Genomic DNA, 18,293 nt, shown 5'->3' on the forward strand with positions numbered 1-18,293 from the left:
ACTTGGTAAATCCTAGAAACCATCTTTATTCGAATTGTCAGTAAAATCCTCAGAAAACATACAAATTATCTTCTATTTGAAAATAAAGGCATAGTATACTTCGTATGTTTTTATTTTTTTGAGATGACCTCTTGAAATAAGTTTCAATTACTTTTAATAGTTTCAAATGATGTCCATCCATTTAGTGTAAAAAGATCTAAAAAAATCCTTGCAGCATGTCTGGTAGACTCCTGGAGGTGGATTTGTGGGACAATCGTTCAATTAGTATTTATGGGTTGCAATTGAAAAAAATACCCACTTTAATGGGATCTCAAATCTGTGGTAACATTTAAGTCTCAAATAATGAGACTGGCTAACGAAATATTGTGCCAGGGAATAAATATAAAACTACAATAGAAAAGAAAACAGTAAAAATGAACATTTTAATGGAGTGTCATCACCAATTTCTCTTTTGTTTTCTAGATCAGGAAGTGTCCTGCACCACTGGAATGAAATCTACTATTTTGTGGAACATCTGGCCCATAAATTCATAAGGTGAGAGGGACATTCCTGCTAGCTTTCTCTTATAATTATAAGAGAGTTATTAGCATCTGACATCATGTTCTCTGGAGAAATCAGGCTGGGTAATAAAACCAGATGCTTTTCTTTTCTTCTCCCTTGTTTGGATTTCAATTCCAGTAAGATCCATTAATTAAAAAAAATACAACTTTGAATTTTTGGGGGGTGTCATCACTGAATGATTTTGTCAGCTCTAAGAGGCCTTTCCTCAAGACTGATGTTTCTGAGATTTTCAATGGATTGCTTCAGTTAAAACCCACCTCACCTAGGCAAGATAATGCACTACTTTAGAAAAGGTGTCACAATAAATTACTATGCAGGGAGTGAGGGGTGAATTATAAAGTATTGCATGCCACTCTGCTCCCAAGGTTAGTCATGGACATTTTCATAAAGATGGATTGTAAAAAGAGAGTCATGTTTGATATCAGAAGCTGGGTCTGAGACAAATTTAAATTGCTTAATTAGTTATGATGTAGTCTCCTGCATTTCAACCCCTAGAGGCCACCAATATGTCATTCTCATCCTTTGAGCCAAAATATAGGTTCCTTTTCATGTCCAGTGATTTCAATTGAATTCAGCCAGTGCTTTCTGAACAATGGCCCTATAACCAACTAGGAGTACGAGGAACCAGGGCAAATCCTGCCAGTCAGGCCTGAGGTGTTTTGTTTAATTTTCTGGATCAATAAGTAAAGGAGAAAGCTCACTCCTGATTAGAAAAGTGGATGAATTAGGATGAAGAGGATGCAGAAAGTAGAAAAAAGATAAAAAGATGCTGGAAAATGAATACCAAATGCAGATAGCCTGAATAAATATTTGTAGAGTTAAATAATAGGAATGGTTAAATCATAGGTCATGATTTCAGAGCTGACAAGAAATTTAGATATTACCTAAACCTTCTTAGGCCTCTATGCCAAGGATTAGAAAGATTAAGTGGTTGGCCCAAGGTTATACAGACAGCAAGTAGAGAAGCTGGAATTCGAAGCTATATCTTCAGACTCTAGACCTAGAGTTCTTTCTACCACATGATATTGTCTCCCAAGCAAATTGATTTGAGCCTTCATGCTGAATCCCAGAATCTTACCGTAATGGGGTTGAACCATTTTGATGATATAAGACAATAAACAGGTCCAGAAAAAGAACACAGCTAGAAGGCACAAGACCTAATCAGAATAATGTGTTGAGGTCAAAGACAAGAGGTAGTTCATAGGAGGACACAATTTAAGAGACTAGGCCAAGAAAGTGGAGGAATGAGGAAGAGGAGAGTCAACATATAGGTAAAGTAACACCAGGAGAAAGGATGATCTGACAAGATGGCAGCATGCTAGCCACATTGCTTCTTCACTTCACTGTTACCACCTCAATATGCCTGAACACTTGGGGGTCATCCACTCCAACTTCCTCCTCAATGCAGGAATCCTTTCTAAAACATCTCTGATAAGTGGTCATCCATTGCCATGGAAAAAATTATTTTTCCTCTTATTGAAGTGGATGCTTCTGGGTTAGGTTTTCATATTAGTAGCAGGTATCTAGAAACCAAGACCAGCCTGGACATTTTGTTTTCTCCTTGATCAGTAATTTTAAGCTATTTTTTTCTGCCACTGGTCAAACATTAGCCCTAATCTGAGTCAAGAACTTTACAATTATTTTTGCTTGTTGTGAGTTGACTTGGCATAAGGGGATAAAGACATGGACAAAGAAAAAGAAAAGAATGTGAATTCTTGCTGCCTTTTCTAATATACTTTTCTTCCCTTTCCAGCCCTCAATTGAGGATGTCATTTATAGTGTTTTCAACTAGAGGGTCAACTCTAATGAGGCTAACTGAAGACAGGTGAGAACTTTCTCCATTTTCAAAGCCCATCTCTTTCAGGGCAGGCTTTGAGGTTCAACCCATTAAGACCTTCAATTTGATTACTGCATTTTGATTTAAACTAAGATATTGAGGTTTCTGTTTTAGTTTGACCCCTGGGATTTTCATTTTTGCCTATTTGGTTTATTCCTACTTTTAAAAATCAAGACATATGCCATTGCTTTTTTGATAATCTTCTCAACAAATTCAACCCTCTCCAACCCTCAAGAAACACTCTTCATCATTCTAATCACTTACATAATGTTTTCCATTATAGTTATCTATGTCTCATCCCCTTACTAGACTTGAAGCTCCATGAGGGCAAAGTCAGTTTCCTATCTAAACTTTGAATAGCCCCCAGCATCAATAAAGAACAATCTCCTACAAAGAATAGGCTTGTAACCAATGTTTAAATCAATCAACTTTTGCTGGATTCTACTAATTTTCATTAAATTTGGGTCCTTACTAGGAGGTGGTATCCCCCACCCCACCAAAATTAGATTTATAATTTGGTCTGCTAGTTTAAAAAAAAAGATGGCTGCATTTTGCTTTATGGAGTGAAATGGTGTTTTTATAAGTAGTAAATGATAAATGAAGGATGTTGCACAGATTATGACATGTAGTTGGATGAGTTGCCCATTGCTTTTAGTTCGTCACTATATATATGTATGTATGTATGTATATGTGTGTATATGTGTATGTATATGCATGTATCTATGTATATGTATATATATACATATATGTCTATTACAGGCAAGTGAAGATGGACAAAAATCTGAGTTTAAAATAAGTAGGAAGCAAAGAGGGGGTTGGATTATATATGGATAAGTATAGCATTTTCAGTGATCCCAAATAATTCCCTGCTATAAAAAACATAGCTTTTAAAAATCAATTATAGCCTCCTCATTTGAAAACCACAAAGTCAGAAAGATCAAATATTTATGCAACTCATAGGGCAATATTACAGCATATTACCAATGACAACATGTACAGAATTTATATGGAACATTCCACAGCCCTTTGAATATATTCAAAATATTCAATTGAATATATTGAATATAATTTCCCCTAAAATCCTACTCTGATGTCTCATCATTACATGGAGATGACCCTGAGTTTTGATGTATGTGCAAGTGGAATATAAGTTTTGACGGGTCCTACCCAAATGTGAAAACTTTAACTCATAGTTTAGTGATGGAATGAATCTATTATTCCAGACATAATCTAGCCAAGTACATAGAGGCTCATCACCAGGTTTGTCACATGTGATGAAATTTTCGTCATTGCAACAAACAAAATTATCCATTAAGGCATGCAGGGGTGATGATCTGCATCTATAGAAGGAATATAATTATAGTTAAACTGATGAAAACACATGTCCTTGAAGTATTGGAGTATCTTGTATTAGATAATCTCTGAGGCCTTTCTATACATGTGTCCAAAAAGTGAACTTCAAAAGTATAAGATGGGTAGGGGAAGCATAATTAAGTAGTAATTCATGCGAAAAATACTTAGTAGACCATGTGAGTGAATAGTATGACCTGGCAGGCAAAAAATGAAGTTAACACAATCTTAGCCTACGTTAAAACATTTACCCACCAAAACCAGGAAGATGACAGTCCTTTCTTACTCTGCCCTCATCGGATGACAATTAGTATACTATATTCAGCACTGAGTGCCACACAAGGATTGCTAAAGGAGAATTAGTAGAAGGATCAGGAGATGTTTATCCAGAAGGAAATAAAGACCTAGAGGTACATGACAACTATACTGAATAATATGAAAGATTATCACATGGACTAAGAATGAAACTTCTCCTGTTTGACCACAGAAGTTAGATCTAGGAGCAATGGGTGGGAGTTGTAGAAAGAAAGATTTCAGCCAAAGGTAAGGATAATTTTTCTAATAATTAGAGTTATCCCAAAAACCAATGAGTAGTCTTAGGAGGCAATGAGTTCCCCATTCCTGGAGATTTTATTGCAAAGACTAAGAGACTATTTCTCAAGGCTGTTGAGATAAAGGTTGAATCAGATGGCCTCTGAGGTCTCTTCCAAGGCTGAGATTTGGAGATTCTTTAATTTTCACAATAATACTGTTGGGTAGAAGAAAGCAGGTGTTACTTCTATTTGGTAAGTGAGAGAACTGAGGTAAGATCACATGGAAACCCAAGCCTTCTCATTTTAGCACTTTCCCCACTACACTCTTCTTCCAGACCACATCGCTGAGAATCTAGACCTTCTGACTCTTAGTTGAGGGTTTTATTTTTATCTCTTAAATTTGTTGTTGTTTGTCCTTTATTTGCAAAGAGGACCATGACATCAGGAGGATGATGCCTTGACTTGCAAGTGAATTGGATTTAGTAAGGGAGGGCTATGCAAAATCACCAGTCTCACTTTCTCCTCTGGAGCCATCTGGGTCCAGTGGCAAAATATAGATAAGGACGACTGGAGATGCCCCCCTCCTATAGTTAGATGCCTTCCACAGAATAGGTGATAATCAAAAGAAATGCATACTATAAGGTTCCATTAAATCAATGTCTCTTTAATACTTTGAGCAAGATATTTCCATCTTTACACAGCACTATGGATCTCATCTGATTTTTGTGTCTACATGAATGCCTATTCTGTGGGAATCCTGGGGGTTGAATGCTGGAGAGTATTCCCTCATTCCCTGCCCCCTTGTCCAACCCTCAACAAAGTTTTTCAAATAAGTGCTTCTAGTTCATTCCACCCTATTCACACACAACAGGAGTTTGGCAAAGCAACAAAACCCATTAATCACCAACAAGTATTTTTAAATGTTAGACACATAGGGTCCCTGAGAGGATAAGAGTTGCAAAGTCCATCTACAGGTCAGATGATGAGATTTCTGACCCATTTGAGTTTGCCAGGCTAGTAGAACTGTTGTCCTTGGAAACCACTTAGAATGGTTTACCATGCCTCTACTTCACTATTCCCAGGTTCTTGCACCAAGAGATTCAGTTACTAGTTTACTCTGTTTTGCTGGAAGCAATGTTGATTCTGGGCTGGATAATAATCCAATGACATCCACAAATTATTTGCCAAAGTCCACAAGGGTTTCAGAATCGAGCAAGTGACTATCCTGGCAAATGAAAAGTAGACCAGTTTATAGATGACTCTGCTGTTAGTGAAATATTTTAAATTTTACCAGTCCATCACTAAGCTTTACACAGGGGCTCTCCTACTAGAAAGTGTTTCTTAGATGGGCTTGCTGTGAGAAATAGGTGAAACTTTTAATAATAACTCACTTTACGTGACAATTATGATAGTTCATATAAATAATGCTTTAATCTTTTAAAGTACTTACCCCAGTATGACCCTATGAAGTAGATGGTATAAATAGTATTACCATTTCATAGCTAGAACTGAAGATGAGAGAAGTAAAATAATTTGCCCAGTGTTACAAAGCTAGAAGGGAACGTAGCTGGAACTCGAACCCAGGCCTTTTGAGTCTAAAACCTATAATAGTTCTACTATATCACATTTTTTAAGTTTTTCCAAAGTAATGATGCAAAGATACAACTATATCTCCCACTGGAAGGAAGAAAGGAAACTTGCATTTATTAACCTACTACATTCCAGGCATTGTGTTATATGAATATATAAATATATATATATATATGTATGTGTATATATATGTATACATACATATATACATACATATATCTATATATACATATATATGCACATATACATACATACATATGTAAACATATATACATATATAAAACAAATATATATGTATATAAATATATGAAATCTAATTTGATCCTTGATATGACCCTGGGATGTATTATCCCCATTTTATTTGCAGTTGAAGAAACTGAAGCAGACAGACATTAAATGACTTGCCCAGGATCACGCAGCAGTAAGTGTTTGAGGCCAGATTTAAATCTTGCTGCTGCCTCACATTGATTAGTATAAAAGCTCTTCTCAAAGTGCCTCCACATCCATTGTTTCTTTTGGTCCTCACAACAGTTGTAAACTAGATAGAGTATCAACTCTATCTTCATTTTGAACATAATGAAACAGGCTTAAAAAATATACACACACACACATTTGTTGTTGTTGTTGTGGTTTGTCCTTTGTTCTCAAAGAGGACCATGACATCAGGAAAGTGATGCCATGATATGTGAGTGAATTGGATTTAAGTGAGGCAGGGCTGTGCAAGGTCATTGGCCTCACTCTTTCCTTGGGAGCCATCTGGGTCCAGGGGTGAGATATAGATCAGGATGACTTGGAGATGGCATTGGATGTAGTGGCAAACCTTGGCCTTTTTAAGCTAAGGTCTTTAACATGTCTCAGTTTAACAGAAGCAATGCCCATTCAGTGATTAAGGCTAGGTAAGAAATGAGGCAGAGAATGACCTCTTTAACCTAGTTTTTAAAAAAAGTCAGTCTGGGAGAGGAAGACCCTCAGGGTTTCTGGCCAAAACAAAAATAATTGCTATTTCCATTCACTCTGAGCCAATTAGGACTCCAACAATGACCAAGTGAGGCTTGGCCTGGGACCTATTGTTGGCCAATCAATGAGAGGCAGAGTGATTTGGGTTTAAGGCAGGGTCTTTAAGAAAGAAATCTAGCTTGTAAACTCCAAGATATCTTTCAAGGTTTCAGTGATCAAAATTTACATTCCTTTGGGTAGATCACTTTCAGGTAAGGATATGATACACTATGTGGACAGAAAAAAAGAGAGAGAGAGAGAGAAAGGGAGAGGGGGGTGGAGAGAGAGAGAGAGAGAGAGACAGAGAGACAGAGAGAGAGAGAGAGAGAGAGAGAGAGAGAGAGGGAGGGAGGGAGGGAGGGAGGGAGGAAGGAAGGAAGGAAGGAAGGAAGGAAGGAAGGAAGGAAGGAAGGAAGGAAGAAAAGGAGCTGTGTTGCCCAACTGGCCAGTTCCACTTGGGTCCTGGGTGAGGCAGCTCCTTCTCTACTCACAGAGGTTGCTGTTTGTCATTTGTTCTGGAAGAGGACCATGACATCAGGGAGGTGATGTCATGACATGCAAGTGAATTGGATTTAAGTGAGGGAAGGCTGTGAAAAGTCGTCAGCCTCACTTTCTCCTCTGGAACTATCTGGGCCAGGCCATTCTCTACCTCATTTCTTCTCTAGCCTTAATCACTGATTAGGCGTTGTTGCCTCAGTCAAACTGAGACCTGTTAAAGGCCTTAGCTTAGAAAGGCCAAGTTCTTCCACTGCATCCAGGGCCACCTCCAGTCTCACACACACACACACACACACACACACACACACACACACACACACACACGTATATATGTATATATGTGTTTATATGTGCATATATATGTATGTACATATGTATTATATATTATATGAAATATAATATTATATGAATAGATAATTATACATTATAAAATAAATACCTAAAAACTGAAGAATTCTAATTTTATTTTTTCTCCTATCTGTTTTATATTTGAGAGGTTAATAGGCAAGGAATTATGTTAAAAGCAAGTAAATCTAAAGGAAGGAGAAGCAGTAATTCACCCCCTAGGATTATTAAAAGTTTAATTGCTGTTATATAAACATAGTTTATATTAATTGCTGTTATATAAACAGTTACTTAATTACTTTCTAGGGAATTAATGTTTCCACTGAAAACAATGTTTATCAAGTCATTTCTTTCTGAATTGTTCTTCCTGTAGTGTTTTCTCCTAACTTTGTATGTTGAAATTAATTGTGGATCATACAAGGGACCTTGGAGACCATCTTTTTGTCTCCCCAAGTTCCTAGCAAAGTGCTCTGCAATTAGAAGACATTTTAACACATGGTAACTGAAGGTGAACTAGTCCGAACATCATTTTACAAATGGAGAAACAGAGGCCCAGAGTCAAGAAACAACAAGCCCACAGTCCCACAGCTAACAAATGGCCACTTCTCAATTCAGTGCCTATAGGATCTCAGGACCAAGAGCTGAAAAAATCCCTGAGGTGATCCAAATGAAGGCCTCAGTTCCCACATTTTAGATACTTTTGATCCATGGAGGTTAAAAGACATAACCAAGGTAGGTGACACAGTGAGTAGAGCACCAGTCCTGGAGTCAGGAGGACCTGAGTTCAAATCCGGCCTCAGACACTTGACACATTTACTAGCTGTGTGACCTTGGGCAAGTCACTTAACCCCCTCAAAAATAAGACATATCCAAAGGTACACGCTAGTAAATAGCAGAGCTGGTATTCAAACCCAGGTCTTCTGACTGAAGCCCAGTGATCTTCCCACTATCCCCACTGGACTCTATTGCACAGGTCCAAGGACACACATTATATTACATAGCTACCACATCATACCACCTCTGAATAAATGCTGGGTTTTTCTCAGTACATACGTGAGTAAATTCATCCTCCTCTATACTTGTTTTTTCTCTCATATCTACCACCTTATTCCCTGTCCAAGTGGATGTTCTCTTATTCCATTCAAGATCCAAACAAGGAGTGGGTCTTTCAAAGCGTTTATCAGCAGTTAAAAGCATCGGTAAGAAAATACAATCTGTAACAGTATTATATGAATACAAAGTTATAAAGGCCAGGACTCTTACCCTTATCTAGGACAACCTCTTTTCTCCCCCTTCCCTGAACCCAGTTATAAAATTATCAGGGCAGAATTAGTCAGTCAGTCAACAAGCATTTACTAAGCACCTATTACATACCAGATACTGTGTTAAGTGCTGGAAATTTTTAAAAACGCAAAAACAGAATGCAGTTACACATAAGTACAGAATCAGTAGGTAATTCTATTCCACTCCTACCTGGTAATTCCATTTTCTTTCTGTGAAGTATTCCGGGCATGCAACCATAGTTGAACTTTCTCATCCATAAGACTTTTGGTCTTCTTCCCAGAAGGCCTCCTGATGCTTCTATTTCCTTCTATTGACTTCCTTACCTATTAATTTCTGAAACATAAAACAACAGAAAAAATGTTGGACTTGGTGTCAGGATGACTTGGTTCAAACCCTGCCTCAGACACTTACTAGCAGTGTGACCATAAAGGTGGGCTTTGAACCCTGATCCTTTGATTGCACTATGCTGCCTCCCTTATTTAAGTGATGTGGAAATGTCCTCCACTGATGCAGATCAGCCACTCCTTGATATCAGACTCAAAGAATGCTACATGAATGTGACCTATCATTCTTCTGGGGCCAGTGTTTCTGGTGGTCATGAAAGTACTGTGCTAAAGAGTCCAGGCATGTATGGTTGAGAGAAAAACTAATAAGTATATAAGGACTGCTTAAGCTTATAAAGATATTTGTTAGGATACACTATTCCTAGTAAATTATGCCTCAAAGGTATGTCAAAGGAGGGGTTCAGAGGAACTCGTCAGGGGCACCCTTTCCATAAGACAAGGCAGCCAAACTTCCAAGAAGGTTTGGTCTTACTTGATACTTCAACCCAGTTTCCCCTCTACCATGTAGAGAGGTAAAGTCCAATCACATACTATTGACTGTGATTTCCATGTGAGGTATGGTTCCCTGTCCCCAGAATTTACTGAAGTTATATAGAAAGCATGAATACTCAAAGAGGTAAACCTATGCGGACTTAGTGCCCTGAGTCTGAAATGTGGAAAGCAGGAAGATTCTCATGAGTCATTTCATCAAACCTTCTGAGTGCTCAGGAGGAAGCTCTCATAAGCTTTCTGGGCATTTCCCACAAGTTTTAATTGCAGAATTATAAAAACTTTAGCACTGAAAAGCTTTACAGGACATTTGGTCCTACTCTTGCTTGAAGGACAAAATTTCCTCCATAACAGACTTAAAATATGTTATCTCTTCTCTTCATGAAGACCTAAGTGAAGGAGGTTATATTCAATGACCTCTAATTTCCCTTTTAGCTCTTAATCTATGATCCTATGACCTCAAGTGATAAATGATTCATTATGAATTCAGCACATTTCATTTTTGGACAGCTCTGATTGTTAGAGACCTCTTTCTTTTACTAAGGTTAAATCTATCTCCCTGCAGCTTTCTGTGAGTTTGGTTGTTATTTTGACCTCTGTAGCCAAACATAATAAATCTAAGTTTTCTGCCATATGACCACTCTTTAAATATTTGAAGAGTATCATTATGTTCACCACTGAGGCTTCGCTTTTCTAGCCTAAAAATCCCTAACTCCTTCAACTCTTCCTCATACGATTTCTTGTGAATAGCCCATGGACTTGTTGCAGTTTGTCAATATGTTCCAAAACTGTGATGCCTAGGGCTGACCACAAGTACTCCAGATGTGATCTTACGTCAGGGCCCAGTGGAATTCTAACTTCTTTCATTCTAGAAATAATAATTATAGCAATAATAATAGCTACCATTTATATGGTGCTTTAAGGTTTGCAAAACATATTACAGTCATCACATTTTATCCTTACAACCACTCTGGGTGGTAGGTGCTATTATGATCCCCATTTTACAGGTAAGGAAACTGAGGCAGGAAGATGCTTTAGTGACTTGCTCAGGGTCATACAACTAGTAGGTTTCTGAGGCAGGATTTGATATCCGGTCTTCCTGGCTCCAGATTTATTACTCTATTCACTCTAGCCACTGTACCACCTACCTGTTTGTTATATGTTGAAAATGCAATCTAGGATCATCTAAGTTTTTACGGCATCTATATAATACAAGTGATTTATTAAATTTTTATTTCACTAAAATCTCCAGGTCTCTTTTATATGAACTTCTGTCTAGTTATGTCTTCTCCATTTTATATTCATACTGTTTATTTTTTGAACCTAAATGTTACATTTCATACTTATTCCTTTTAAATTTCATCTAACTGAATTTTGGCATTTTATTCCATCTTTTCAATATTTTTATCCTAATTGTCTTAAAAAATTAGCTATTCTTCTAGTCTCATGTCACAAACTAGCAAACATCTTCAGGCAAATAATTGATAAAAACATCGAACAGAACAGGCTCAAAGTCAGAGACTTATGATATCCACTAAAAATGTTCTTCCATGTTTATCTTCATCTTATTCACCATTCTAGATCCAGCCCACATCCATCCCATCTATAAGCAAAGAGATTCAAAGAATTTGTATCTATTATATCATTTTTTGGTTTTCATGTAGTTTTATTATTATCTCATCCATGTTTATCAAAGTCTCTCTAAACCATATATTTAATTTCCTGGGGAACAGACAGCATAGCTCAGGGTGGATGTAGATTTAGAGGAATTGATTTCAAATTCCACCTGTGCTATTTACTACCTATATTTCTCTGGTCATTTAGCTTTACTGGGCCTAATTTTCCTCATCTGTAAAACAAACAGGGGAATTCTACTAGAAATGAATTTTACTTGAACACTACATATGGCTCTTCCAAATCTAAATCTATTATTCCATAATCTAATTCATTTAATATCACCAAAGCTGTTCAATTCCTTCCTCTTGCCTCCAGCAAGCAATACCTCTGTCCAGGGTTCTGTACTTACACATAGCCAACAATAAATAAAGTGCTCCTTGTAACTGAGTTATTGTTTTAAAGCAAAAACAATCCAAGAGCAAAGATCAAAACTTTGGTGCAAATCCTGCTGAAATCTAACATATCTGTAGTGCTCCTGATCTAGAAACTAGTAATTACATCAAGTCTTCTGTCAAAAAACAGTTGAAATTGTTAGACTATGTGTAGCAATCCTAATCTCAGACAAAGCAAAAGTAAAGATAGATTTAATTAAAAGAGATAAGGAAGGACATTACATCCTGCTAAAAGGCACCATAAACAATGAAGCAATATCATTGTTTAACATATATGCACCAAGTGGTATGGCGTACAGATTCTTAGAGGAGAGGTTAAGGGAGTTACAGGAAGAAATAAGCAGCAAAACTGTAATATTGGAAGACCTCAACCTCCCCCTTTCTGAACTTGATAAATCTAACCTCAAAATAAATAAGAAAGAAGTTAAGGAGGTACACATAATTTTAGAAAAGGCAAATATGGTAGACCTCTGGAGAAAACTGAATGGGGATAAAAAGGAATATACTTTCTTCTCAGTAGTACATGGCACATACTCAAAAATTGACCATGTACTAGGGCATAAAAACCTCACAATCCAGTGCAGAAAGGCAGAAGTAGTCAAAGCATACTTTTCAGATTATGTGGGCTTATTCTTAATGAGCCCATGCTGGATTATTTTGATCACTGCTTCACTTCACAAACTTGAAAAAAAAAACATTTTGGAATTTTGCCAGGATTATAAGTCAAACTCAGCATCCTAGGACTCAAAAGACTCTACTTCCTCCTTTAAAAAAAATCAGTTTAGCACCATCCCATCCTCTGGCCACTGTCCTATTTGCCACAGCTACTTAGAGGCGCCCCACAACCCCCCAGTAATCTGGTGGCACTTGCTTTCAGTACTTTGGGATGGGGGGGATGGAGCTGGAACTCACAGAGGGTGAGGTGCTTTCCTTTGTGCTTATTTTCATTCTACCCTACTTAATCTAAAAGAGCATACCCTTGATAATCCAGCCTCAGATACTTCCTAGCTATGTGACCCTGGGAAGTCATTTACCCCTGTTTGTCTCAATTCCTCATTTGTAAAATGAGCTGTAGAAGGAAATGGCAAACCATTCCAGTATCTTTGCCAAGAAAAACCTCAAAATTGGGTCATGAAGAATTGGACATGACTGAACAATAAACAACAACCTACTATGCTCCAGACACCGTGATAAGCCAAAAATGAAAACAGTCCCTGCTCTGAAGGAGCTCACAATGTAATGGGGGAGAAAACATGCAAAGACCTACATATAGACAAGATATAGACAGGGTAAATATTAGAGGGAATGCACTAGCATTTAAGGGGATCAGAAAAGGCTTCATGTAGAACAGGCCTTAAGGCCACATGTACCCCTCTAGGTCCTCAAGTGCAGCCCCGGGGATTTGTTCTGTGAAATTTGGATTCCATCAAAGGGCCATACTTGAGGACCTAGAGGGGCACATGCGGCCTTGAGGCCCCAGGTTCCCCACCCCTGGTAGAAGATGGGATCTTACTAGAGACTTGAAGGAAGCCAGGGAGCAGAGGTGAGGAGGGACAGCCAGTCCTGGAGGGACAGCCAGTGAAAAGTCACAAGTTGAGAGAAGAAATATCACAGGAAAGGAGCAACCAGAGGCGTACAGTCACTGGATCACAGAGTTCATGGAATATGAGGAGGTTTGGGGGTAAGAAGACCAGAAAGATAGAAAGAAAGAGAAGATGCCTCTACAACCCCAGGAGGCATTTGAGGAAGATCACGGTGGGTGTAAGAAAGGATAGCAGAAGTAAACTTAGAAGTGAGATATTTATAGTCAAGAACCTGGGGATGTTGAGGCCCAGAGAGTTGGAAAGCCTGAACTGACAGAGCAGCAACCAGAAAGACTTGGGCACACCCATTCCAGTATGCCCTGCCCCATCATTTCCTGATCCGGTTACTTTGATGGCCATGCCTCCTTCTCCAGGGTCCAGTCTCTTGTATCATCAGAGTGATATGGGGATGGAGGCACAGTACATATAGGGCTTTATTGGGGGAGGGCCACACCTTTCAGGCATCTTGGGACAGGAAGTCCCCTTAGGCGTAGCTGATGGCTAGGGGTAGGACCCCTGAGATAGACGTGTTGGGGCTAAGTAGTTTAGAGATAGCAGCTGGGTGTGGGGAAGGATGTGTACCATGTCCAAGGGAGGAGGCTTTCTGGACTTCATACCGTGGGTTATGGTAAAGCCATTAGCCCTGATCAAAGAAATGAGGCCTTCCACTCCTAAAGGGGGACAGGAATGTATGTATGGGGGAAAAAGCTAGAGGGATCTTGGTGAAGACTAAAGACCTTGCCGTATGAGTATCAGTTGAAGCAATTGGGACTGTTTAACCTAGAGAATAGAAGAATAAAATCATAGGTATAGATATTAGGGGATCCTGGAGGCCATCTATTCTCACACTCATTTTTCAGATGAAGAGCTGAGGCCCTGAGAAGTTAAGTGATTTGTCCAAAGGCAAAAAGATAAAAGAAGCAGGATTTGAACCTACCTCTGACTCTGAAGGACTGCTAGGTGGTGCAGCGAATAGAGTACTGGGCCTGAAGTCAGGAAGTCTCCTTTTCCAGAATTCAAATCTGATCTTATTAGCTGTGTGACCCTGGGCAAGTCACTTAACCCTGTTTGCCTCAGTTTCCTCATCTGTAAAAGGTGCTGGAGAAGGAAATGACAAACTACTCCAGGATCTTTGCTAAGAAAATCCCAAATGGGGCCATGAAGAGGCAGAGATGACTGAAAAATGACAAAACAACTAACTACAAAGTCAGTGTTTTTTCTACCGCTCTGCACCAAGCGGGGAACATGGTAGCTCTTGGAAGGTGGGGTCCTTTCATTTTTGGCCCAGCACCTAACATAATACTGGACTTATTTGTTGTTTAGTTAATTATTTGTGTCCAACTCTGTGACCCCATTTTGTGGCTCTCTTGGTGAAGATGCTGGAAGGTTTGCCATTTCCTTCTCCAACTCATTTTACAGATGAGGAAACTGAGGCAAGCAGGGGTAAGCAATTTGCCTAGAGTCACAAGCTAGAATCTGAGGCCAGATTTGAACTCAGGTCCTCCTGACTCCAGGACCAGCACTCTATCCACTGTGCTATCTAGCTGCCCACCTGACTTATAATAAGTGCTTAACTAGTTCTTGTTGATTATTAAGTCCCTCTCTTCTCCTCATTATCACCACCATTGCATGTTTATAATTATTCTTCATTAAACCTTCTTATCCCTCAGGAGCTTATATTTTTAGTGCCTCAGGCCATGGAATAATACTTCTCTTTTCTCTGAGCCTTCTGAAATCTGCTCTCGTGATATGTAGTATACATGTAAATCTCTGTTTAGCATTCCTTTTCTTATCTGTCATGAACTCTAAAACATACATGATGGTTTTCTACTTCATCAGTGAGTTTTCTTAGTTAATCAAAATCAGTTCCAGACTAACAGTTGTCCTCATTTGTCCTTCCTTCTGGAAGATGAAGTCATCGAAAAAGCAAGTCAGGAATTTCTCAAATACTCTACTTTTTAGCAGACAGAGAGAGAGAGAGAGAGAGAGGAAGAGAGACAGACAGACAGACAGAGACAGAGAGAGAGCTACAATTCTTTTAAAACATTTTACAGATTTTTTTTTCTAGAAAACATCTGTAGAAGTATGGCACTATGCATTTCATTATCATGACCCTCTAGGAAAATTAGTTTGAGAAGGATTTTTCATATTTCAAGGAAAAAAATGTATTTATTGCCATTTCATAGAGGGGCCTGTGTGATTAAGTACCTTGTTTAATGTTTAGAAATCTCGAGAGTTAAGAGTTTTTGGATAAAATCCAAGAAACTATTCTTGGGCAACCTTCAGCCATCTTTTGGGATCTTCCTGGAGTTTGCTTTCATTACTAATACCACCAGGGGAAATGTTCTATATCAAACACATCTCTTGTTTCCTGGAGCAGAATGATTATGCCATGTCATCAGTAAAAGACAAACTTCTAAAACCCTTCTGAAATGAAAAACAGAACTCAGATATTTAATACTTGAAAGCAGCACTATTCATTCCTTTTGAGGAGACAATGATAATATTATAAATAAAAGAAGGCCTATATAGAAAAAATAAAGAAGAGATATATATAGATTTTAGGGAAATATCCTATATACCTCCTTTGCTTTTTTCACTTATTCAAGGTTTTTTAAAAAAATATTAAGCACCTACTGGGTATAGAACAATATTATGAAATATCGAGTGAGATAAAAATCATGAAAATCTTCATTGAGTAGGATTGTAGGCTTAAAGTATCATCCAGCTTCCAACTGAAGACTTTCAGTTATGAAGAATTCATTACCTCCAAAGTCAGCCCATTCGATGTTGGGATAGCTATAATTATTAGGATGCTTTTCCTTGTGTGGAGCAGAATTTTGCTTTTCTACAACTTTTACCCATTGGGCCTAGTGCAGCCTTATGGGCCCAAGTGGAACAAGCCTATCCCCTTTCCACATGATCCCTTCAGATGTCTGAAAATAATTATTATAGCATAGTCCCTGTCTCTATCAGGGCAAGACATCATATGAGACAGATCATATGATGATCGCTTTTATATAATACAAAATTGCATGTAACATGGGGACCTGGAAGTCTCTGGGATATCTGACTCTGTTGTCCTTTTCTATTTTTCTTACATTCAGGGGACTTTTTTGCTTAAATGATTCTGAAAATCATGGCTTCAACCCCAATCCAATGAAATGCTATCTGTTATCAGACTGTGTAGAAGATATCAATCTGATACCAAAGATATTTAGTAAATATACCAAAGCGGTCTAAACAAGGTAGGGATCAAGGTATCCAAGTCTTCTCTGACTCATAGACCAATGGGTACGATCACCTCAGATGGGGTAATAGGATAGAAATATCCCAAAGAAAACTCACGACGGGGTGTGGAGACTCCAGATAGGGTGAGGAAACTGCCGATTAGCTCTCAGTGCTCCCTAAGCATTCTCTTCTGTTTCTGTCTCTTTCTCTCTCTCCTTCTCTCTCTGTCTCTCTCTGTTTCTCTCTCTCTGTCTCTCTCTGTTCCTCTTTCTCTCTCTCTGTCTCTGTCTCTCTCTGTGTCTCTCTGTCTCTCTCTCTATGTCTCTCTGTCTCTCTCTCTCTCTGTCTCTCTCTTTCTCTCCCTCTCTCTCTCTCTCTTTCTTTCTCTCTCTCTCTCTTTCATTCCTCTAGTATTCTGGCTCTAGTTCATCCTCTTCTGATCATGGCTTCTGGGAAGCACCCCCAGATTCCCTGGACCTGAGCCCAGTTGTCTCTCTATCACTCATTATTCATTCCTATGGCTATAACAACCAATCAATAACCATGTAGTAAGCTACTTCTATGTCCTAAGCACTGTGCCAAGCATTAGTTATGAAATAGCTCCTGCCCTCAAAAGGCTTAAATTCTATGTAGGCAAAACATGTACCACATACAAAATTAGTATGGGGGTAATTTGGGGCAGAGACACCAGCAGCTGGGTGGGGAGTGGGGAGATCAGGAAAGATCTCATTTGAGAAGTGGCATTTGAGTTGAGCTCCGAAGGAAACTGGCCTTTCTAAAAGGCAGAGGTGAGGAGGGGGTGCATTCTAGGCCTGGAAGCTAGCCTTTGCAAAGTACAGAGAGGAAAGATGCTGTATGTGAAAAACAGAAAGAAGAGCAGTTTAAATGGATTGCAGAAGGCATTAAGGGGAGAAATATATAATAGACTGGGAAAGGTAATTGGATTTAGGTTGTAAAGGATGCCAAACAGAGAAGTTTCTATTTGATCCTAACTACAGTAAAGAACCACCTAAGCTTGGTGATCAGGGAGGGGAAGTGGTCAGACCTATTTTTTAGGAATATCATTTTGAGAACTGCGTGGTAGGTGTATTGAAGAGGAGAGACTGGATGCATGGAGATGATTATTGCACCAGTCCAGGGAAGGGGTGACATGGGCCAGGCAGTTTTGTTGCTTTGGTCCACACCCTTTTTCCTTCTTATTTCAGGTGCAAAGCTTTCTACGCATCTAAGATTCCTCTGCTGAATAGCCTGAAGTTATTGCAATTTCTTTCAAGAATTTTGGATGGTGGTAAACGTGTGATTTCATCAGTTTTGATAATTCTTGGAATCCATCAGTGCAGATTAGTAAGTCATCTCTAATTTATAGTTTTAGAGATTTCCCTGGGTCACTAAGAGGCTATGTACTATTTGACTAGGATCACCCAGCTAGAATATTCTAACTCTGTGACAAGTTCAGAAGAGAGTTAAAAGTCAAATATTCTTTGTGTTCCGGAGCTGGGGTGGGGATCATTATTGAGGAAAATCAGAGAACTTGGTTTCTAATTCTGGTTCTGTGCCTTACAACCTCTGTGGCTTAGCCGAAA

At 38.7% G+C, this 18,293-nt stretch overlaps 1 protein-coding gene across 1 annotated transcript in view; it reads left to right on the top strand.

The window, feature by feature from the left end:
- The window catches only part of ANTXR1 (ANTXR cell adhesion molecule 1), a 309,492-nt gene that overhangs the window by 35,387 nt on the left and 255,812 nt on the right, over positions 1–18,293 (top strand). The window contains exons 2-3 of the mRNA XM_036751470.1: positions 463–534; positions 2,315–2,386. Coding sequence (XP_036607365.1) covers positions 463–534; positions 2,315–2,386 — 144 coding nt within the window. The remainder of the gene's footprint in view (positions 1–462; positions 535–2,314; positions 2,387–18,293) is intronic.

The sequence above is a fragment of the Trichosurus vulpecula genome, chromosome 3 (assembly GCF_011100635.1).
Source record: "Trichosurus vulpecula isolate mTriVul1 chromosome 3, mTriVul1.pri, whole genome shotgun sequence".
NCBI classification, from domain to species: domain Eukaryota; kingdom Metazoa; phylum Chordata; class Mammalia; order Diprotodontia; family Phalangeridae; genus Trichosurus; species Trichosurus vulpecula.